Source organism: Cucumis melo, chromosome 7 (genome assembly GCF_025177605.1).
Source record: "Cucumis melo cultivar AY chromosome 7, USDA_Cmelo_AY_1.0, whole genome shotgun sequence".
Lineage (NCBI taxonomy): Eukaryota > Viridiplantae > Streptophyta > Magnoliopsida > Cucurbitales > Cucurbitaceae > Cucumis > Cucumis melo.
In genome coordinates, this window is record NC_066863.1 from 24,065,390 (window position 1) to 24,089,425 (window position 24,036).

Genomic DNA, 24,036 nt, shown 5'->3' on the forward strand with positions numbered 1-24,036 from the left:
TAATAGAAATCGGAGAAGAATGTCGACGTCGAAATTAATGATCGTAAGAAAATAATTTTTGGTTGAACATCAAACTGAAAATATTAATTTTGTAGAATAATTAAAAATATTATAATATTTATTTTGAAAAACTCTACTCCCACTTATCTTTATTTTGTGATGCAAAGGTAGGTGACAAAAGAAATCCATAAAATGAAATTTAGACTTGCATGCCTCGTTTAAGTAACAATTATTTTGTATTTTCCCCTCATTTTTTTGGAAAATGTTTTCCACTTTCTTGGTCCATATTTTTATCAATTTTGAGTATCTCTTATAATTCAATATAATTTTTCTAACATATTTAACCTACGTAAAATAAGTCAAAATTAACATTATTCAATTAGGATATAAAGAAAGTTTTTTTATTTAAAAAAACAATAAAAAGATATTTTCAATGAGAATTTTTTTAAAAAAATATTTATAAATATAGTAAAAAATTAAAATTTAGCAGTAATAAATCATGATAGATTTCTATATATGTCTATTAAGATACAATTAGACAGAGATCCTATTCTCATCTCTAACTTTCTTTATTTGTTATCTATTAAACTTTCAAAAGTTTTACCAAAATTCATGAATTTTAATTAAAAAGAACCTTAAGCTTTATGCATTTTTCTCAAAAAAAAAAAAAAAAAAACCAGTATTAATTTTCTTATTAACCCATGCTATTTAATGTAGTAAACTCTTTTTTAAATTACATTCGGGTGAGAAATTAGTATTTAGATAGTTAAAGCTTGCAACATTTCCAAAATTTTAAGGTTAAAAGATCGAACATTTATCTAGTTCGAGTTGTAATTTAATTTAATTTCTTTTAGTAATAATTTATACAACCTAACAAAGTTTAAAGGTTAAAATGAATTATATACAATAAATAAAGAGGAGATCTTTTCAATTACATGAAGTGTTAAAAAAATTATAAATATTTAAAAATTTAATTATTATATTCATATTCCAACGTGGTATCAAGAATGAATTAAACTTCATATAATAATATAAACTGACTGTAAAATAATATGTGTGTTAATTAATGACACTAAGAAGCTTCAACTTGTCTCGGTATGGGATAAGAAACATGGCATATTACTATATACCTCTCCATTTATCTTTCATTTCAATTGCTAAGGGCAGGTGGGGAAAAAAAATCCATAAAACTAAATTAAGGTACTTAATTATGCATTTTGATTTTTCTTCTTTTTTATTTTGTTTAAATTAAACTTATTTCTTCCCTATCTATATATCTAAATTATTATACTCAAATTGTGTCATAATCATAACATTTAAAAATCTGTATTAACTCTAATTAATACCATGGAACAATCTCAATATGATACCATGAACTACAAAGTCACGAGTCACAACATGCATGGTAGCAACACAATATTCCAAATTTTTCAATGTTTGATGGAAACATGACCTTAAATTTTCAAGGAGAGTTCAACAATATCGTTATCGTTAGTTTTAGATGGAAATCGTTAAAAATTTGTTTAAAAAATATCCAAAAGTTTCATAAATATACCTTTAAACTTAAAAAAGAAAAAAAAAAAATACTTTTATTGATCTAATGTTTACACTCAGTTTTTTAGTACAAAAAAAACTTAAAACATAAAATTTAAAATTTAAAATCCAAAATAAAAATTATTCTCTAAAATATACTAAAACAAATAAAAATTACAATTATCCATTAATACGATTTGAAGAATGAGTCGATTTCCTCTACTTTCCTTGATGATTTGTTTGTTTCTTTTAAGTTGTAATCGATTCATATAAAAAAAATCACACAAATAACCTATATTCATTTTTAAATTCATTCAAACTTTTTTTTCTTCAAGAAATTAAAATTTTGGCTACACTTTAATCAAATTAAAAATTTGATTAAAAAGGATAAGAACTCTACACCATGAAACAACTAAAATACAATAGGATAAACTATTGGCTCATGTATCGTGTTTTAAATAACACTACCGATGTTTTACTTTTCTCGATGTGAGATGGAAGCATCATCTTTCATCTCTAGTACTTAAAAGATTGGTGAAAAAATCCATATAATAAAATTTAGATAATTAATATTATCACTTCTTCTTCAAATGATTTTCATATTTTTCTTAAAATTTCAATAAACCATTGCTTACACCACACTTTTGTCAGCCATTATATGGAGATGTTTAGGGACACCGATTCCTCAAGGACCATTTGAATCCTTGTTTGAAAAGGCTCCCCACACCATAAAGATGCTTGGCTAAGGATAGAAACTAGAGAGGTTATCTCCTATCATTATGGTTGAAGAACTCATTGAAATTTTAGCCATAGAGTTCTAAAAATGCAAATGTTTTCATGTGGTTGAATAGAAGTTGAATTCAATTTTTTAAAGGTTAACAATACCTGGAATCAAAATAGAAAGATTCAAGCTTCTAACTCAAGATTCCTTAATTAATCTTAAGATGAACACAAGGTCCTAACTTTCTTTATTTTTACATTTCGAATCTCTAACCACCTGATGAGACATCGCTTAACATTAGAACTACTATCATTGTATTACATTTAAGATTTCAGAACACATGCAGAAAAGCAAAGAACAAAGAGTAAAGAAGCAAAGCGAGGAAAAGGGAAATGAAAGTAATTTTGGGTGGCAGTTTCCCTCCATCGTTCCTAAACACCATGGCCTCATATAGAGGCCAACAATTGATCACCACAAATCCAGTTAAAAATACTTGAAGGAAGAGTTGTTCCCATGCGCCGCCCAACAATCTCCAAATGCCAATGACTCCTGCGGTAAAATTGACAATGGACGCCGTGGTCATCGGCACGAACATGGGGGATGGGGTTCCGAAATCGAACAATCCCTGATAGTACCTCTTGCTCTGTTCTTGATCAATAACTTTACTTGTAACATTAAAACTTAAGGCAGAAATTTTAAAAGATCTTAAAACGAACTCAATGAATCCAAAGAAGAAGCCAGATAGAGCCCTTATGCTCCATATTCTTTGATCATTCCACCATTTATGAAATGCGTATCCCTCTAATATGAATTCAAAAAGGTCTTGTCCATAAGCTCCCAAGAATAGAAATGCATACAATACAAACCATGGATCCAAAACCTATCAAACATTTGATCAACCATGAAAAGGAAAACACAAAGTGAGTATCTTTTAGAAATTTAATTTACTATGATTTTTTGTTTTTGTGTGTAGTAGATCTTTAGACATTAACTTTCTTTTTCCTGAATAGATGTTTGAGCTTTCAATTAATTTTAAAAATGTGAAATATATAACCGATTTATCATATACAACATTAAAAGCATAGAATCACAAACACTATTTTATAAATTTTAAATGAACTAGATAATTAGATTACCTTTGGAAAGATGGAGATGCCATTGATGAGGGCCAATTGGGGAAGGAAGGCATAAACGATGACCGAAAAGGGTAGAAGGGCCCAAAATATATTGTAGCTATAAGAAAGGCCCATTAGAAGGCCCAAAGTCCTTACGCCGAATGTGATTGTGTTGTATTTCGAGACTGCAACGTCCAAAAGACCAATAACCCATCTCTTCACTTGATTCATTCCGTCAAGGAGGGTAATGGGCGCATCGCCGTAGAAAGCCGCCCTCTTTGGATTACAGAATAAGCTTCTCCACCCCTCCGATTGCAGATGATACCCTGTGAAATAGTCCTCCACTAAAGACCCATATCTAAAACCTATCTGCAATACATACACAAACCCACACCTTCGTTAATCATTGATCATATACTTGGTTGTTTATCATATAGTAAGCCTAGCTAGCTAAGCCATACCTTGGAACCCCATTTGGTGTTGTTTTCATAGTCACAACCTGCAACCACATGGGCCAAGTCTAAGACTTGTTGAGAACAAATGGCAGTTTTCACAACATGATTAGGGTCGAGTTGAGGGAGTTCGGGTGGCTCAAATGATGATGGACCTCCAAATAAAGCTCGTCGAGCAAAAAAACACCCTGTGCCAAGATAAGCTGGGCCTAATAATCCATCCATACCCATTGGATTAAATATATACAACCGCTTAAAGTCACTAGCATAGATGTCGTTTTTGTTAACTCCGTGAAAAAGTTGAGGGAATTGAATATAACTTAAATTCCTAGCAAGTTTTGAGTCTAAGAAGTAACATAAGACTCGATTTGGTGTTTGTGGATCATTTGAATACACATCACAATCCGAAGTGAGAATAAGTGGTGCATTGGTCATTGTAGCTGATACTCGAAGCTATTGCAATAAAAGTAATAGAGTTAGATCGAGGGAAGAAAAAGAAGAATATATGGATAATTCTAAATTGACTTGAGTGAAAAAAGAAAGAAACAAAGTAAAAAGAGTTTATAGAGTTAATTACCAGATTATTAAGAGCACCAGCCTTAAAATGATGATGAGAAGTTACACTTTTTTGTCTTGAAACATAGATGAGATTTGGCAATGACTCTCCAACAATGTCTTTGTTTTTACCGCTCTCCAATAATACCTAAAGTCACACATAAAAGTATCATGAAATTCTATTACAATTTTTATATAAAAAAATTAAAACAAAAAGTACCATTCTTTTAATCTTATAATTAGTATACACTTTTTGTTGATTAATCGTAAATTAAAGTTAAGTATGTTTGAACGTGATTTTTTACTCATCAAGCTCATTTTTACCATTATTAAACTTTTGTCTTAGTGTTTGACTCATTTGAGTTAGATTTAATATAAGTCTAAGGTGAATATACGTTGGAGTTAGTGAGATAGTGTTTTGTGTATAAAATTGGAAGATTGAGTTGTCAGTTCAGTATATTAAAAAAATTGGTAAATGTGAAAGGGAAAATTTAATTTGGGTCTTATTTTACTCCAATAGTAAAAACGTAATAGATCAATGCTAAAATAAAAGTGGGCTCAATTTGACGTAGATGCAAAGGTAAAGATAACAACAGTAAACTTTCATAATTTTAAGCAGAGGAGATGAAGCATTTCAGTTATATTTATGCAAACCTTGTCATAATTAATTTATCAATAAAATTTGATTATGATTCGATCAATATTGCTTTATTATTAATGTGAAATATATGAAGAAAAAATAAAAAAATAAAGTTACTCAACAGATATAACACTCATTATTATGATAATTATTAGACATAGATTAAAGAAATTAAAAATTAAAGTTACTGGGTAAATATGACATACAATTATTACACATGACAGGATGACGTTACCTGAATTATGGCAGGATGATTGTGAGAGGTGAAAGATTTTGTCCATTTGTGAAAAGCCAAATGTTCTTCATTTCCAACCTCCCCTTTCTCCATCACATTTTCCACTCCCATTTTCATTTTCTCATACATTATCTGTACATCCAACACATCATTTCATCAAATCTTTACAATTAATAATTTTAATGCATTCAAGGGAAAGTTAATTTCTTCTATTACTAAATTTTAGATTTAATATTCATTCATGAATAACATAAATTGAATCTAAATTTTGATTATGATCATGAAAATACCTTAATCTTCTCCATCTCAGGATTGCAATAATAATCCTTATTAGAAGCAAAGAATGCATCGGGGTTTCTCTCAACCACCTCGTTTTTCCTACAAAACGGCAACCACACGGCGGCGAATTTAGCCGCTTCCATGAAAGCAAAGAGCGTCAAAGCAGAGCCGCCGTCATCGGAAACGTAAACCGAAATCTTCGATGTCGGGTAATCATAAGCCATGACGGACAAAGCCGTGTTGACGACGTTCATCGGTGGCTCCTTATACGGATCCGCCGTGCAAATGAACACATCCAACGCCGGAAAATCAGAATCCTTCTTGAGCAACAGTTTCAAGTTTCCGAGAAACTCGCGACGGCGGAGAGGATTCATCCGGTTGGATTGACAAGCGACCCATGAGAATGCCAAAACGAGGTCGGAGATAAACAGAGAAAGGGAAATGAAGAAGGAAGTAAAAGAGATGGGATTGAAAAGTGAAGATAAATGGTGATAAAACAGAGCTAAGATGGCGAGGGAGTAAAGGGCAGCGAAGAGGCGGTTGAAGGTGGTGGCACGGGGAGAGATGTGTTGGGTATGGGAGTTAAGTGGCAATGGCTTGGGAGCGGCAGCGGCAGCCGCGGCGGCGCGTGCTCTGTATTCCTCCATGAATGATTATTTGATGTGTTAAAATTTTGGGTGGCGATGGTTATGGTGTTTTAAGGTTGTAGATGAAACATGAGAGTGATATTTTATGTCATCTTCGTAAAAATTCCTAACACTGTGGGGTTTGGGAATGGGTGATGCCCATAATTAAGCTTTTTGTTTGGATAATAAATAAATAATAGCAAATTTTTGATATCAAGAAGAATATACTTTTCAATTGTTTTGTCCAGTGGACTTAACACAACTTTCTATCTTGATAAAATATTTTTCATTCTCTAGAATTATTGTTGTACTAAAAGAACGTTATTTTCGAATATAGAAAAATAAGTCAATTTATTTGTATAGACAGTAAAATGTCATCGATGTGTCGAAAACATAATACATGTTTTTTTTTATATTGCTTGGAGCCTATGATTTATTTTGAACAATAACATTTTTTAATATTTTATCAATTAAATTATGTTTTAACGACAATAAATAAATAATATGGAAAAACGAAGGATAATAAATAGATAAAATAATAGAAGAAAAAAAGTAATGTGATTGAGTGGTTTAAGAAAGGACCCATCCTTTAACTAGTGGGACAAAATTGTCAGAAACAGGACAACATTATTGAGAGGTTAAAAAAAGTTTTATAATCTCTCTTCTTTTTCTTTTTGAAGGTCAACAATAACATGTGAAGTTGAGGATTCCAACTTCCAAATCAACTTTTTGGTTGATGGTTTTGGGTTATTTATGGTATAAACATATTATATATTCTAAAAAAATTAAGATATCTTTTAAATATAAACTTAAAAATTGAAGGGATGAAACTTGAGGCCGCCTTGGATAGCCATTTGATCTTTTCTTTTTCCTTATCTTTTGAAAATTTAGTTTAGAAACACCAATTTCACCGCTTAATTTTTCGTTTTATTATCTATTTTCTAATACAGTTTATCAAAAACCAAAATAAAATTCGAAAATCGAAAAAAAAAACATACGTTGTTATTCTTATTATTTTGAAATTTAAAATTTGACTTCAAATTCAATTACTACTTAAGATAGATTAATACTATTACAAGATATCTAAGAGAAAATAAATTTAATGTTAAAAAAAATTAAAAAAAAGAACAAAAAACCAAATAATTAATTACTAAACAAGACCTAAAATTTTAAGTCGTAAGATTAAAGATTTTGGAAACTAGTTTGGAAAGATAGAAATGACTTTGATGAGAGCCAATTGGGGAGGAAGGCATAAATGGTGATTGGAAAGTATATGTGATTGAGCTACAGATATATATACTCTTCAACGCTTTTGAAATGTAAACAAAACTTTGGGATATAGTCTTCTACTGGAGATTCATAGCTAAAGCCCAACTACAAAATATAAAGTCTCCTTAATCATTAATTATCATACACACAATCTTCTGTTTACTCATCAACATGTTATTGTTTTCAATTTAGTCAACTATGTTATTAATTGTAATAACATAGTTTAGTATGTAATAATATACGGAAAGAAGTAAGTTGGATTAAGTAAGTTGGATTTTTAAGTGACGGAAATATAATTTAAAAGTGATTAGATTTATAAGATCTAAAGTGAAACTTTTGAAATCAAAGAGACTAAGTAACATTACGTGGTTCAACAAGAAAAAAGAGGTATTTTAAAAAATATAACAAAACGACTGTTCACACGAGATTTCCGAAGAAATTTGTTTCGTGGAGTTGAACTTGTGTTGATCTTGTATTTATGTTGATTTGATGCAATGTGGTTCGATCTCTAGAATTTGATCCTCTGATTCTCTCTCGACTGGATGCTTACGCTTGATTTGAGGAAGCGAAACACGTGATGTTCTTGAAGTTGGAGTCTTGGAAGAAAGGTTGTATCTTCGAAGAAGCTTCAATCTTCGAGGGTGTTCTTGAAGTTGAAGACTTGGAAGAAAGTTTGAATCTTCAAAGGAGCTTCAATTTTTGAAGGTATTCTTGAAGTTGAAGACTTGGAAGAAAGCTTGTATCTTCAAAGGAGCTTCAATCTTTGAGGGTGTTCTTGAAGTTGGAGTCTTGGAAAAAGTTTGTATCTTCAAAGAAGCTTCAATCTTTGAGGGTGTTCTTGAAGTTGGAATGTTGGAAGAAAGTTTGTATCTTCAAAGAACTTTGATCTTCGAGGTTGGTTGACTTCAGGAGTTAAGAGGCTTTTATCTCTTGGGAGAATCCTCTCTAGACCTTATGGAGTCAAAAATTTCCCACCTCCACAAATTAAGAGAACTCCTCTATTTATAGAGTTCCCTGGTGGGCTTTTATGGACTTGAGTCTGTTCTGGTCTATGGACCATACCCATGGATTTGAGTCATATTTTATTTTAGGCTAAATTAAGTTTATTTTTTGGCTCAATTGAATTTTAGACTAACTAAATAATATTTAATTGAATCAAAATAATTAATTTGACCCAATTATCATAATAAAGACACGTGACATCATTAGAATTGTCTAATTTGTCTTTAAATTTAATTTGAGACACATGCCAATTTTTAGTTAATCCCAAATATAATTATTTTAGTAAATGATGTGGCAATTTGTGATTGGTTCCAAAATTTCTTATTCAACAAATGCCCCCTTTCGAGATTTATACACGTGTATGAGTGGGTCAATCTCAAAAAGATAAATTTAAAGTCCAAATATGAGTTTTTTTTTTTTTTGCTCAATTTGACATATCTAATTAATCAAACTATGAATTTAGTACATGAGTTTGATTTAAATTTGAAATAATAGTTGGGATATGGCCAACCCTTAATTTAGAAAAATTTAAGATTTTATCCAGAATTTACTTTAATTTGAGGATAAAAATTTAAGTTTGATGATGGTTTGATTTGATTTTAATAATTTGGAATGACCAATTTTAACATGAGATAATTGAATTTTAATTTCATTTTAAAAATTAAAATGTTAAAATGTGTTTGAATATTTTAAAAGTGAAATTCGAGATTTTATTCCAAAATAAAATATCATAAAATAATTGAATTTTGATTTTATTTATTATTAAAAAGAAAATTAAAACCTTTCCAAATCCTATTAGGAATTGGATTTTAATTTTATTTATTATTAAAAAGGAAATTAAAATCTTTCCAAATCCTATTAAGAATTGGACTTGTTAGCCTTATAAATAGACTCATACCATAATCATTCTTTTCTCATCAAGGAGAACAAAGGTTTGAAAGAAAAAGAAAAAAAATTTCTCTTCTCCCTTTTTTTTGTTTTTTTTTTTTTTTGCTCTTTTTTTTTAACTCTCCATCTTTTTTTTTAGGAACTAGAGTTATTGTCAAAAGGTAAGGATTTATTTATTTATTTATTGTTTTTTTAAATCATTTGTAGAAGTAACTTCGCCGTTAGCGATCCAACTTCTACTGGGGGACGATCGGGCTTTTGCCGTCAGATCCACCACCCTGGTAGGAGCGATCGGGCACCATAGTCATTTGGAGAGTTGATAATGCCGTCAGCGATCCAACTTCTATCGGGGGACGATCGGGCTTTTGCCGTTAGATCCACCGTCCTGGTAGGAGCAATCGGGCACCATCGTCATTTGGAGAGGTGATACTGCCGTCAGCGATCCAACTTCTATCGGGGGACGATCGGGCTTTTGCCGTCAGATCCTCCGCCCTGGTAGGAGCGATCGGGCACCTTCGTCCTTTGGAGAGGTGGTACTGCCGTCAGCGATCCAACTTCTATCGGGGGACGATCGGGCTTTTGCCGTCAGATCCTCCGCCCTGGTAGGAGCGATCGGGCACCTTCGTCCTTTGGAGAGGTGGTACTGCCGTCAGCGATCCAACTTCTATCGGGAGACGATTGGGCTTTTGCCGTCAGATCCACCCCCTGATAGGAGCGATCGGGCGTCTTCGATATATCATTATTATTATTTATATATTTTATTTATTTATTATTTCTTTTTTTCTTCTTTATATGACTGAACTTAGATCTCTTTACGTCGCCCACGTACCCTTTATAATATATGGATCAAGTCATAAGCGTAGTTCAATTGTTTTTTTTTACTGGACTGAACTTAAAGTTTCCTTTAAGCTGCCTACGTACCCTTTATAATATAGAGATCAAGTCATAACGTAGTTCAATTGTTTTTTTTACTGGACTGAACTTAAGGTTTCCCTTAAGTTGCCTACGTACCCTTTATAATATAGGGATCAAGTTATAACGTAGTTCAATTGTTTTTTTTACTGGACTGAACTTAAGGTTTCCCTTAAGTTGCCTACGTACCCTTTATAATATAGGGATCAAGTCATAACGTAGTTCAATTGTTTTTTTTTCTACCATTCACATTTTAAGCTCTTGTGGGCTAGGAGCACCATGCAGTTTAGGCTCTTGCGATAAGGAGATTTGCATATTTAGCAACTTTTATTTTCATCAAGAATTTTCTAATCTCCTTCGTTTATGGGATTGGTGAAGATAATGAATCTTGGTTTCACGGTCAAGGAACCTTCTGTATTTATGTCAACAGACAATTTCCTCTTCATGCGTGATGGGACACGACTGTGAATCTTATCGTCATCATTTTCTTCATGAAATGGTTTTGCCTTAAAAGATTTCATCTCTCTTTGTTGTTGATCGTTTGTCATCTTTAGACGATCAAAAGCAGATGTTGAAGGTCGATGTTTCTTCGATGTGGAGATGCTTAGCCTTTTGAAAGCTGATGTTCGAGCGTAAGTAGACATTGGACATTGGTTTTCTTCTTCTTTCGTGGCCATACTCAATCTTTGAAAGACTAAAGATCGAGTAGTTAAAGGCTTGATACGATCAAAGACAGAAGTCCTTTGCTTAATTTCATTTGAATTGTCTACTTCTTCATAAGAATCATAATTGTTGTCGACTTCTACTATGTTGGTAGTATGACATGCAGTGACTTCTAGTATTTCTTCTGGATGATCCTCAAGGAAACTTCTTGGGAGGAATTCTGCCAAAGTTATCGACCGTCGAGGTTGGAGGAAGTGCTCGTCTTTTCCTTTGATGGGCTTAGGCTTCCACATCTTCTTGTTCCTTCTTCCCTTCTTTTTATGGAAAATGTTTCCTTTTGAATGCTTTTGATGGAAGTGCGAATTCGTTTGTACGGAACTGAAGGAATGGAATTCCTAAAGCGAAAGCTTATGAACGCCCGTGCGAGTGAAATTCAATTTATGAAACCAATAAATTCAAAGAAAAATAATAAACATGCTTTTCATGGAAAAGGTGAAAATAAACTGACCTTTGTAGAACCAATTCTTCTTCCAAGCTTCGTGGCACCACAAAATCTTCCTCGTTATTCTCCAAGAAAAGAATCACAGAGAGTTGTGGGCTTCTGTAATTTTGGTGAGGGAAGAAGCTTTTGAGAGAATTTTGTTTTGTTGGGATACAGAGAGATGGTAAGATCGTGTTCTGCTGTTCAAAAAAAAAACCTTTCTTTTTATTTTCTTTTAAAACAAATCTCAACAATGGAGTTATTCTATTCTATTTAAATATATTAATATATATATATATATATTAATTAAATTAAATAAAATCAATATAAATTTAATTAATATACATTATATCTCATATAACATAAAATTAATATAAATTTAATTACAAATATATTATATCTCATATAATATAAACTTTATATTATATCATATATAATATAACCAATGATTTAGATCTCTCATATAATCTATAGTTCTAATATGAATCGAATTCAATTTTAACCTATAGTTTATTTATGAATCTCATTCATATTATTATTATTATTTGAATCATATTCAAATATTAACTTCTCTCATAAAAAACTTTACATTATAATGTATCAAATACATTATATTAATTGTATCATATACAATTTATTCCCTTTAATCAATTTGAACAATTCAAATTAAACCAAAATAAATTTGATTCTCATTTATCCTTATTGAGCTAACAAGGGGACCTTATGGACCTACAGATTGAAGCTCTAATGAAATGAGATTAATTAATTAAACTCTTTAATTAAATTTAATCTCTATTCATTAACTATTAGTCATTCCATTAAAGACTAATAGTTGCACTCTTCTAACTGTAGATATATTTTTGTGTCCATTAGATATAACCAATCAACAGTGCAATGACCCTTCACAAATTGCTCGTAAGTACAGCTAGGCCAAAAATTACCGTCTTGCCCCTGTAGTTACATCTAACTCCTTAAGTACCATTGATTCCTCTAATGAACAATAATTATAGTCCTACTATAACTGAACTCCTCTCAGGCCAAGAGAGGGTGTGGCGCCACATTGTTCAAGCCCTGAAATCAACTCTTAAGAGAGCAAATTCTATACTTACTCTATCTATAGAGAAGGAGTGAATTCCTTCTTGTGTAGCTGCGTTCCCAGCTCCCCAATCAGACGAATCCCCAAAATGGTAGGCATATTGAGTCGGCTACATAGGCCACTCTCACCCATACAAATCAAAGGATCGCCTACATAGGCAGGAGTTCACAACTCACTCAAGATTCAGGTCAAGTTACCTATAGTCATCCTGGTGAAATGTAGTCTCAACTAGTAACGGTGTTAATAAGAGAGACTATTCATTTCATGGTCCGGTCTTATACAAACTCTTTGTATAGAATACCCCCGCTCTAATGTCTCGACATAAATGATTAGGATCAAATCATTTGTAGCACTTTAGAACAATTGTAACAACTACAAAGCAGACCGTATTCGTAGTGTCACCAGGATAAGGTATCCAGCCTTATCCATTTACTACAGACCATTTAGGTTATCACTTAAACATGATCCACTTGTATGTCTCTACATACATGTTTAGGTTATAGAAGATAACCTTGGATGTTAGTTTATTGGTTTTGTGAGTTAATGCAACTAAATATCAAATAAAATAAAACACTTTATTTTATTAGATAAATAAAAAGTTTGTATTATATATACAATTACAAACTACAAGACCACGAGATTTAGGGCATCAACCCCAACAATCTCCCACTTGTCCTAAAGCTAGTGGGGTGTACAAAATAAAAAATAAAATACTATAATAGTACACAAAACAAGAAACTAGGGCATACAATATGCACCCAGTAAATCTCCCACTTGCCCTAGGTTAAATGTGGCATGTCACGTAGACCCAGACTCTCTAGGTGACCCTCAAACACCTTAGCCGTGAGGGGCTTTGTAAACGGATCAGCAACATTGTGTGTCGAAGCTATCTGTATGACGATCACATCCCCTCGATGCACTATCTCTCGAATCAAGTGATACTTGCGCTCAATATGCTTTCCACGTTTGTGGCTTCTGGGCTCCCTAGAATTAGCCACTGCCCCACTATTATCACAGTAAAGAGTAATTGGCTTTGACATGTTTGGAACTACTTCCAAATCAATCAAGAAATTTCTAAGCCAAACAGCCTCTTTGGCAGCTTCACAAGCTGCAACGTACTCTGCCTCCATAGTGGAGTCAGCAATACATCCTTGCTTGATACTTCTCCAAACTACAGCTCCTCCGTTAAGAGTGAACACTGAACCTGAAGTAGATTTCCTAGAATCTCTATCAGTCTGAAAGTCAGAGTCTGTGTATCCTGTAAGAATCAAATCCTTAGAACCATACACAAGCGTGTAGTCCCTCGTTCTCCGAAGATACTTGAGGATAGTTTTAACGGCAGTCCAATGAGCTAATCCTGGATTAGATTGATATCTACTGACTATCCCCACCGCATAACAAATGTCAGGTCTAGTACATAACATCGCATACATCAAGCTGCCAACAGCTGATGCATAGGGGATATGTCTCATTTCCTCAACGTCTTGAGGTGTCTTAGGACACTGTTCCTTAGACAAAGTAACTCCATGCCTGAAAGGTAGTAAGCCTCTCTTGGAGTTTTGCATTGAATATTTAACAACTATTTTGTCAATATACGATGCTTGAGACAAAGCTAGCATTTTGTTCTTACGATCTCTAAAGATCTGAATACCCAGAACAAATTGTGCCTCTCCCAAATCTTTCATTTGAAATTGGGTTGCTAGCCATTGTTTGATGTCAGTTAGTAAACCTATATCATTCCCAATGAGTAGGATATCATCTACGTACAAAACTAAGAAAGCTACTGATTTGTTGATGATTCTTTTGTAGACACAAGGTTCATCAACGATTTGATCAAATCCATAAGATTTTATTGCGGTATCAAATCTTATGTTCCAAGATCGAGAAGCTTGTTTTAATCCATAAATAGAACGATTAAGCTTGCAAATCTTTTGCTCTTGACCTGGAATTATGAATCCTTCTGGTTGTTGCATATAGATGGTCTCCTCAAGATTGCCATTCAAAAAGGCAGTCTTTACATCCATTTGCCAAATCTCATAGTCAAAATATGCAGCAATGGACAAAAGTATTCGAATAGACTTTAACATGGCAACAGGTGAGAAAGTCTCCTCATAGTCAACTCCCTCAACTTGGGTATAACCTTTTGCCACTAGTCTAGCTTTAAAAGTTTGTACCTTACCATCTGCACCTCTTTTTCTCTTGTAGATCCATTTACAACCTATAGGTTTTACCCCATCAGGTTGATCTACAAGATCCCAGACCGAATTGAAGTACATAGACTCCAATTCAAGATTCATAGCTTTGATCCATTCATCTTTATCCACATCCTCCATTGCCTTCTTAAAAGTCAATGGATCCTCAATGTCGCCATCAGATATGACAGTTAAGGTTTCAGTTAAACTCATATAACGAATAGGTAAGTTTGTAACCCTCCCAGAGGTTCCTTCAACGATTGAGGTTGATGTGTCCTAGTAGATGAACCGACATGAACAACTCTTGTTAATGCACTAGGCTCTTCAACAACTCTTGTTGAAGGTTCAGTAGTTTCTTTGGAAAGTTCATTTAATACTATCTTACTACGAGGTTTGTGCTCCCTTATGTGGTCCTCTTCTAAAAATGTAGCATTTGTCGGTACAAACACTTTATTATCTTTAGGATCATAGAAGTAACCACCTCTAGTTCCTTTGGGGTAGCCTACAAATAAACATAATTTTGAACGAGGTTCCAATTTCTTAGGGTTATTCTCAAGCACGTGTGCTGGACAACCCCAAATTCTGAAATGACGTAAACTACCTTTACGACCATTCCATAATTTTAAAGGTGTTTCAGAAACACTTTTAGATGGAACACAATTCAAAATATAGACTGCAGTTTGCACTGCATAACCCCAAAACGAATTAGGTAAGTGAGCGCAACTCATCATAGACCGAACCATGTCCAACAAGGTTCGATTACTCCTTTCTGATACACCATTCTGTTGAGGTGTACCAGGTGCTGAGAGTTGAGATACAATTCCACATTCCATCAAATAGTTTTGGAATTTCAAATCCATATACTCTCCACCTCGATCCGATCGAAATGTTTTAATAGTTTTACTTAATGCGTTTTCAACTTCAGCCTTGTATTCCTTGAACTTTTCAAGGGCTTCAGACTTATGTTGCATTAAATAAACATACCCATATCTTGAATAATCATCAGTAAAAGTGATGAAATATTCAAATCCTCCTCTTGCTTTAACATTCATAGGACCACATAGCTCTGAATGTACAAGTTCTAGAGGTTCTTTGGCCCTATGACCTTTTCCAGTAAAAGGTCTTTTGGTCATCTTACCTTCAAGGCATGACTCACATACAGGTAAAGAATTTTCTTCTAACTCACTTAGAAGTCCATTCTTTACTAATCTCTCAATCCTATTGAGATTTATATGCCCTAATCTTAGGTGCCAAAGATGAGCATTTTCTTTTGGAGAAATTTTAAGTCTTTTATTTTGAGTTATTGCAGTTTTGAACATTTCAGTATTAAGAAGAGCTTTAGATGTTAATGATCTTAACACATAAAGATTATTTTCTAACTTTGCAGAACAAATCTCAACACCATTTTTGTAAATAAACATTTTATTTACATTAAAAGTTAACGAGTAAGATTGTTCTAGTAAGCACTTTACAGAAATCAAATTCCTTTTTAAATCAGGAACAACATATACATTTTCTAATAAAAGAAAAGATTTCTGTAAATAAAGTCGAAGCCCTCCCACTGCAATTGCTGAGACGACATGCCCAGTTCCAACTCGCATCGTCATCTCTCCAGTCTCCAACTGCCGCCAGGAACTAATTCCCTGAAATGAAGAACAAACATGATTAGTGGCACCTGAATCTATTATCCAGGCTGAATCATCATTTTCCACTAAACAAGTCTCTAGCACTAGTAAATCATATTTACCTTGTTTAGCCTTCTTCTTTTCTGCCAAGTACTTAGGACAGTTTCTCTTCCAATGTCCCTCTTGGTTGCAATGGAAACATATTCCCTTTGCAGCTTTGGCTTTCTTGGTCGTTTTAGCAGCAGCGAGGTTAGCTTTATTTCCTTGGCCACCCTTCTTCTTCTTCCACTTCTTATTGCCAGATGAAGAAGGCATAGACTTAGTTCCAGAGGTCGAACCCCTATGGAACTTTCTTGTGGAAGTAGCAACATTTGCCTCTCCCTTCTGTCCCTTGATTTTCATCAGAGACTCAAAAGTCTGTAGCTCGTTGAAAAGGGTGGTAAGGGTATAAGCAATCTTATTCATAACAGCATTGCTTCTAAATTGCAGGAAACTCTCTGGCAGAGATTCCAAAATAAAGCTAACCTGACTGGCTTCATCGATGACAGCCCCATTCATTTCTGCCACATTGAAATGAACCATCATATTGAGAACATGTTCTCGCACTGAGGCTCCCTCATTCATACGGGCATTATAAATGTATTTCAGAGCATCATGCTTGATCTGATAAGAGGCCTGACCAAACATCTCCTGCAAGGAGTCCATAATCTCACGAGCAGTGAGCATTGATTCATGTTTCTTGGCCAATACTTCAGATAAGCTTGCCAAGATGTATGCTCGGGCTTTTTCATTTGCCTTGGCCCAACGCTCATATGGTTCTCGAACAGTTCGAGTTGCATTAGCAGCTGGGACTTGAGGACACTCCTCAACTAGGACAAATCTAAGGTCATCGATGATTAGCACAGTGTTGATAGTATTTTTCCAAGATGCATAATTATTGCCATTAAGTTTATCAGCAGCCAGCATATTCAAAGTAGCACTCGTCATTATCAAATTACTGAAAACATACAATTTATTTATATTAGTTATACTAGCATTTTCCATATAAAACCAATCAATTTAGCAAAATTTTAATGTATCCTAAGTGATATCTATTTTGCAATGATGCTTCAGTGAGGTAGGATAAAAATCTCCGTAGGGTGATTAATTATCCCTTCACTAAATTGAGACAATCTCAACTAAATATTACACTAGAATAACTCTTATTCCTATAATAGTTAGTCATCATTGTTTAGTCAAGAAATGATTAACTTACTTAAAAATTTCTTGTAAGTGTAACCTTTCATTTTAGATTCTAGAGTTCCGCCCCAATAAGTAATCCGTAGGGAAAAAACCAATTGGAGCAAAAACTAAAGAAATCTTATCCATTTCTGGAGTTTGAGTAAAATCTAATGCAAACACCTTCCGTAGGGGAACACAAGCAAAGGTGCCTCAAGGCCAAGCATGAGAATTTACTAAAAACTAATGAAAGAGACCGCGGGATGTGTTGACACACATCCCTCTCCCACTTACTATAAACACTATCTCCATTCACCTTGTTATTGACTTACACAAACACCATCCGTAGGGGAACACAAGCAAAGGTGCCTCGAGGCCGAGCATAAGTCTCACGGTGTGAATGTTTAAGGAGAAACATGAAAAGAAAAATGAAGTATCATATACCTCATTTCCTCCCACTTAGTGTTTTACTTAAAAAAAAAACAACTTAGAAAATACGGCTAATTATTTATCTAAGTCCATTGTTAAATTGGCCCAATATAACTCTTATATTGGATAGTTTAACAATATATGATTATTGTTCATCAAACACTTTGATAAATATAATCATGTATTGCATGCTTATAAAATGTTTGACTAATTCACCTTCCAGGTCAGTTCCCAGGTAGGGGTGTTCCGTTACCGTCAGCTTAAGTACCCCAGCCTAGACAGAACCTTCCTTAGACAAAGGTCCCTTATAGACAAATATTTTATAAATTTAATCTTTTATTGATATCATTTTAATCCTAATAAAACGAGAAAAGATTAACCCTATTTCTAATCTCATTAGAAATATTATTCATTAAGGTCTAGGTGAATTAATTTTAAACTATTTAAAACTAATTGTGACCTTATGTTAGCATGCAACTCTTTATTATAGATTTTAATTCTAAATTCATAAACTTATAACACTTATAAGGAAAGAAAATAATTAAAATCTATAAACATGCAATTCTAATGTCATTTAATATATATATTCTCTAAGTAATGACATGCTCAATGCATTTTCATTTTCATCACACAATACAACAATTATATTAATGCAATGAAAATAAAAACATCCATCAATCAAACTATATAATACAACATGTTAAATTATAGGATGATGCATGAATATATTAATTATACATGCTATCATATAATATAACAATTATATTAAATATGATGCATGAGCATGCTTAGAAAATCATGCAACTAAAATACAACACTTATATTTAAGTATGATGCATGATAATTATAATCCTAAGGTGGGATTTTAAACTATATGACATACATTATGTATATAATTAGTTTAATAAAACATCACATGCAATAAAATATTAAAAGCAAAATAGACCGAATTTGGCACTCCTAAAAAAATAATCAAATTAATATAATCAAATTATATTAATTTAATTAATTAAAACAAAAAAAATGAAAAACTACACGATCTGGATCTCGAAGCCACGACCTCTTGCAACAGAAATGGACAACAAGCCACTGCACCAGGAAGCAATCAACGATGTTTGGAAGACGCGCGTAAAACATATATTTGTTTTGTTTGTTTTTTAATAACAAAATCTGCTGCAACTCTGTACAGATTTGAATCTGTACGAACTGGAAAAAAAACTCCGTAATGCCTCCGAAAATCGTTCATCAACCCAGCAACACTTGCCTCGAACGACATGGACTTACAGACTCGATTACAGAATTAAAATGGCCAAAACAACAGCCCCTTACATCAATCAAATTAATGAAAAATAAAAAAAACTGTAATCTAAGGTGCCAAAATCGAAAACATCTATTTTGCAAACCCACATACAACAATGCAGAGAAAAAATACCCACCTTTTCTTTGAATTTTGTTTCAAAAAAAAATTGAAAAAACAATTGCACGATTTGGCTCTGATACCAATTGAAGGAATGGAATTCCTAAAGCGAAAGCTTATGAACGCCCGTGCGAGTGAAATTCAATTTATGAAACCAATAAATTCAAAGAAAAATAATAAACATGCTTTTCATGGAAAAGGTGAAAATAAACTGACCTTTGTAGAACCAATTCTTCTTCCAAGCTTCGTGGCACCACAAAATCTTCCTCGTTATTCTCCAAGAAAAGAATCACAGAGAGTTGTGGGCTTCTGTAATTTTGGTGAGGGAAGAAGCTTTTGAGAGAATTTTGTTTTGTTGGGATACAGAGAGATGGTAAGATCGTGTTCTGCTGTTCAAAAAAAAAACCTTTCTTTTTATTTTCTTTTAAAACAAATCTCAACAATGGAGTTATTCTATTCTATTTAAATATATTAATATATATATATATATATATTAATTAAATTAAATAAAATCAATATAAATTTAATTAATATACATTATATCTCATATAACATAAAATTAATATAAATTTAATTACAAATATATTATATCTCATATAATATAAACTTTATATTATATCATATATAATATAACCAATGATTTAGATCTCTCATATAATCTATAGTTCTAATATGAATCGAATTCAATTTTAACCTATAGTTTATTTATGAATCTCATTCATATTATTATTATTATTTGAATCATATTCAAATATTAACTTCTCTCATAAAAAACTTTACATTATAATGTATCAAATACATTATATTAATTGTATCATATACAATTTATTCCCTTTAATCAATTTGAACAATTCAAATTAAACCAAAATAAATTTGATTCTCATTTATCCTTATTGAGCTAACAAGGGGACCTTATGGACCTACAGATTGAAGCTCTAATGAAATGAGATTAATTAATTAAACTCTTTAATTAAATTTAATCTCTATTCATTAACTATTAGTCATTCCATTAAAGACTAATAGTTGCACTCTTCTAACTGTTTTGTATTTGTTTTGTTTCTTTTAGAGAAAGTTTTCAATGGAGTCTCTTGGACAAGCATAGACTCGTTTAGGACATTATTTGCAATCTTTTTAGTGTCATTGATTTCATTCTTGTCACTCCTTGTTCTTTGAACCAAGAAATCTTTTGCTCCTCTGTTAGCTATACTCAACTCCATATCATAGCCTTTTGTAAAATATAGAGAAGTTCCCAATGCATACCTTGGGTGCACATCTCTACTGCAGATAGTTCTGTGAGTTTGTCTTTGCAATCCAGGCTTAGAGCTCTCCATCGGGTTATGTAGTCGATGACTGGCTCTCCCTTCCACTGTTTTGTATTTGTTAACTCCATCATGCTGACGACACGCCTAGTGCTATAAAAGCGGTAGAGAAACTCTATTTCCAGCTGCTCTCAGCTATCAATTACTTCTGGCTCTAGATCAGTATACCACTTGAAAGCATTTCCTTTTAAGCTTCGAATGAACTGCCTGACTAGTTGATCTCCTCTTGATCCTGCATTTTCGCATGTTTCGACAAAGTGGGCGATATGCTGCTTTGGGTTGCCCTTTCCATCGAATTGCTGGAATTTTGGAGGTTGGTACCCAAGTGGCATTCTCAAGCTGTCGATTCTCTTGGTGTACGACTTAGAGTACATGAAAGAAGTTTGCGGTGGTCCTCCATATTGAGCTCTAATGGAATTCGCGATCATATCCTGTAGCTGTTGAACTGAGAGAAGCAACAGAGACTGATTGTTGTTGTGGTTGGTTTTTCTGCACCACATTCTTCCCTTTATCAGTAGCTTTGACAACAGGAGTTTGACTTAACTCACCAGTTTCGCAAGCCTTCATTTGATCTTTCAAGGCGGCGATTTCATGATCTCGCTCCTCAACAACTTTCATTAGGAAATTTATTTTTCTCTCCGTCTCTGCCATGGTTGCCTCAGCTGTCACATCTACCATCATGACAAACACTACTTCAAGGTGTGATTCTTTGTCTGATAGATTAGAAGCAGGCGTAGAGTTATCGAACAAAGGATTATCTCTGATGATGATCCCGCCTTTAGGAGATTCTATCAGTTGTTCCAAACTTTTCTTCTTGAGGACAAAACCTTGTTCTTGTTCTTGCATGCTTCTCTTTAAGTGACTTTGGGTGACAAGTCCAATGTAAGAGTCACTTGCAGCAGAAAATTTGGATGCAACCTTATTTGTTGCCATTGATTTTCTTGTAGTTGGATGACGAGAGAGAGATGAGAGGTAGAGAGGTTCCACTGGGCGTGCCAATTTGTTCACACGAGATTTCCGAAGAAATTTGTTTTGTGGAGTTGAACTTGTGTTGATGTTGTATTTATGTTGATTTGATGCGATGTGGTTTGATCTCTAGAATTTGATCCTCTGATTCTCTCTCGGCTGGATGCTTACGCTTGATTTGAGGAAGCGAATCACGTGATGTTCTTGAAGTTGGAGTCTTGGAAGAAAGGTTGTATCTTCGAAGAAGCTTCAATCTTCGAGGGTGTTCTTGAAGTTGAAGACTTGGAAGAAAGCTTGGATCTTCAAAGGAGCTTCAATCTTCGAAGGTATTCTTGAAGTTGGAGACTTGAAAGAAAGCTTGGATCTTCAAAGGAGCTTCAATCTTCGAAGGTATTCTTGAAGTTGAAGATTTGGAAGAAAGCTTGTATCTTCAAAGGAGCTTCAATATTTGAGGGTGTTCTTGAAGTTGGAGTCTTGGAAGAAAGTTTGTATCTTCAAAGAAGCTTCAATCTTTGAGGGTGTTATTGAAGTTGGAGTCTTGGAAGAAAGTTTGTATCTTCAAAGAACTTTGATCTTCGAGGTTGGTTGACTTCAGGAGTTAAGGAGGCTTCTATCTCTTGGGAGAATCCTCTCTAGACCTTATGGAGTCAAAAATTTTCCACCTTCACAAATGAAGAGAACTCCTCTATTTGTAGAGTTCCCTGGTGGGCTTTTATGGACTTGAGCCTGTTCTGGTCCATGGACCATACCCATGGGCTCAATCACATGGATTTGGGTCATATTTTATTTTAGGCTAAATTAAGCTTATTTTTGGGCTTAATTGAATTTTAGCCTAACTAAATAATATTTAATTGAATCAAAATAATTAATTCGACCCAATTGTCATAATAAAGACACGTGACATCATTAGAATTGTCCAATTTGTCTTTAAATTTAATTTGGGACACATGCCAATTTTTAGTTAATCCCAAATATAATTATTTTAGTAAATGATGTGGCAATTTGTGATTGGTTCCAAAATTTCTTATTCAACAGCGGCAAAATAGTTATACAAGATAAAATAATTTTGAAAACAGAAAAAGTCCACAGGCCCACAATAAAAAATATGCCGTCAACTATGCTGTCAACAACGCGCGCAATATATTTGGTACACAATTGTTTATATTTGGCTATTGTTTAGTATATGATCGTTTAATTTGGTTACACGATCGTTTAATTTGGTTAGACGATCATTTAGATTTAGTTACACGATCGTTTAGAATTGAGTAGCCAAATCTAAACGATTTATTTTTTTAAATTTTATGTACATGATTGTTTAATTTGGTTACACAAGCGTTTAGATTTGATCGTTTAGACTTGGGTAGTCAAATCTAAACGATCGATTTTTTTTTCAAGATTTGGTACACGATCGTTTTGATTTGGCTAAACGATTTTTTAAGATTCTTTTGGTACACGATTGTTTAAACTTGTCTACACGATCGTTTTTTTTTGTACATGATCGTTTAGACTTGGCTACCCAAATCTAAGCGAAGTTTTTTTCAGTCTTTTATATTTAGTACACGATCATAAACAACCAAATAAAAGTTTGAAAAATAAATAGATCTCTTTATATTTGATACATGGTTTTGAACCAAATAAAAGTTTGAAAAAAAAAGATGAAAGAAAGAAAGACGAAGGAAAGAAAAAAATCAAATCGCAGATAAAGAGGAGAAGAAAGACGATAAAAGAGAAAGAAAAACCTGAAATATTTAGAAAATGACTAACTTTATGGGCTTTGTCACACGAGTCGTAACTATTTTACCGATTTGTTATATTTATGAAAATTTCCAAAAAGAAAAAAAGAACCAGAATTTCAAATAAGTGGTAAAATTAGGAGAAATTTTCATAAATATAACGAATGACAAAATATTTACAGTCTGTGTAGCAAAATGAAAAAGCCCCATGAAGATGACCATTTTTTTTTAAATATTCCTGGTTTGCCATTCCTTTTCATCGTTTTTTCTCATCTTCTTCTGAGATTTTTTTTCTTTCCATTGTATTTTTTCTCCAAGATCGTGTACCAAATTAAATTTTTTTTATTTTTCTCAAACTATTATTTGGTTGTTGAAGATCGTACACTAAATATAAAAGATCTTGAAAAAAAAGTAGTTTAGATTTGGGTAGTAAAATCTAAACGATTTTGTAGCACTACAAGAAGTGGGGAGATTCTCGACGCATAAAAACATAGACAGAAGTGGAAAAGACGTCGAGAAACAAATTTTTGATGCAAAAGGGAACGTCGAGAAGACCATCAGAAGAAGCGTGTCGGAAGACCTTTTCACGATGCGCACCAACAAGGCGTCGGCAATAACCTTCTCTTGACGTCGTCTTCACCGACGTTCTTGATGTGTCAGGAGTAAGTAA

At 33.2% G+C, this 24,036-nt stretch overlaps 1 protein-coding gene across 1 annotated transcript; it reads right to left on the minus strand.

Moving 5' to 3' along the window:
- Positions 1-2,438: 2,438 nt before the first annotated feature.
- Positions 2,439-6,368, minus strand: LOC103493074 (cellulose synthase-like protein G3). The gene is made up of 6 exons (XM_008453697.3): positions 5,542-6,368; positions 5,252-5,383; positions 4,399-4,524; positions 3,831-4,274; positions 3,391-3,738; positions 2,439-3,134 (listed from the first exon to the last, which is right to left on the minus strand). The coding sequence occupies exons 1-6, from the start codon at positions 6,175-6,177 to the stop codon at positions 2,586-2,588; spliced, it is 2,235 nt and encodes a 744-aa protein (XP_008451919.2). The 5' UTR covers positions 6,178-6,368; the 3' UTR covers positions 2,439-2,585.
- Between the last annotated feature and the right edge of the window lie 17,668 nt (positions 6,369-24,036).

Coding starts and splice junctions, on each gene's coding strand:
- LOC103493074 (XM_008453697.3), bottom strand. CDS start 6,177: ATGGAGGAATACAGAGCACGCGCCGCCGCGGCTGCCGCTGCCGCTCCC. Junction 4,275..4,398: donor CTGGTGCTCTTAATAATCTG/GTAATTAACTCT, acceptor TTATTGCAATAG/CTTCGAGTATCAGCTACAAT. Junction 3,739..3,830: donor ACACCAAATGGGGTTCCAAG/GTATGGCTTAGC, acceptor TATGTATTGCAG/ATAGGTTTTAGATATGGGTC.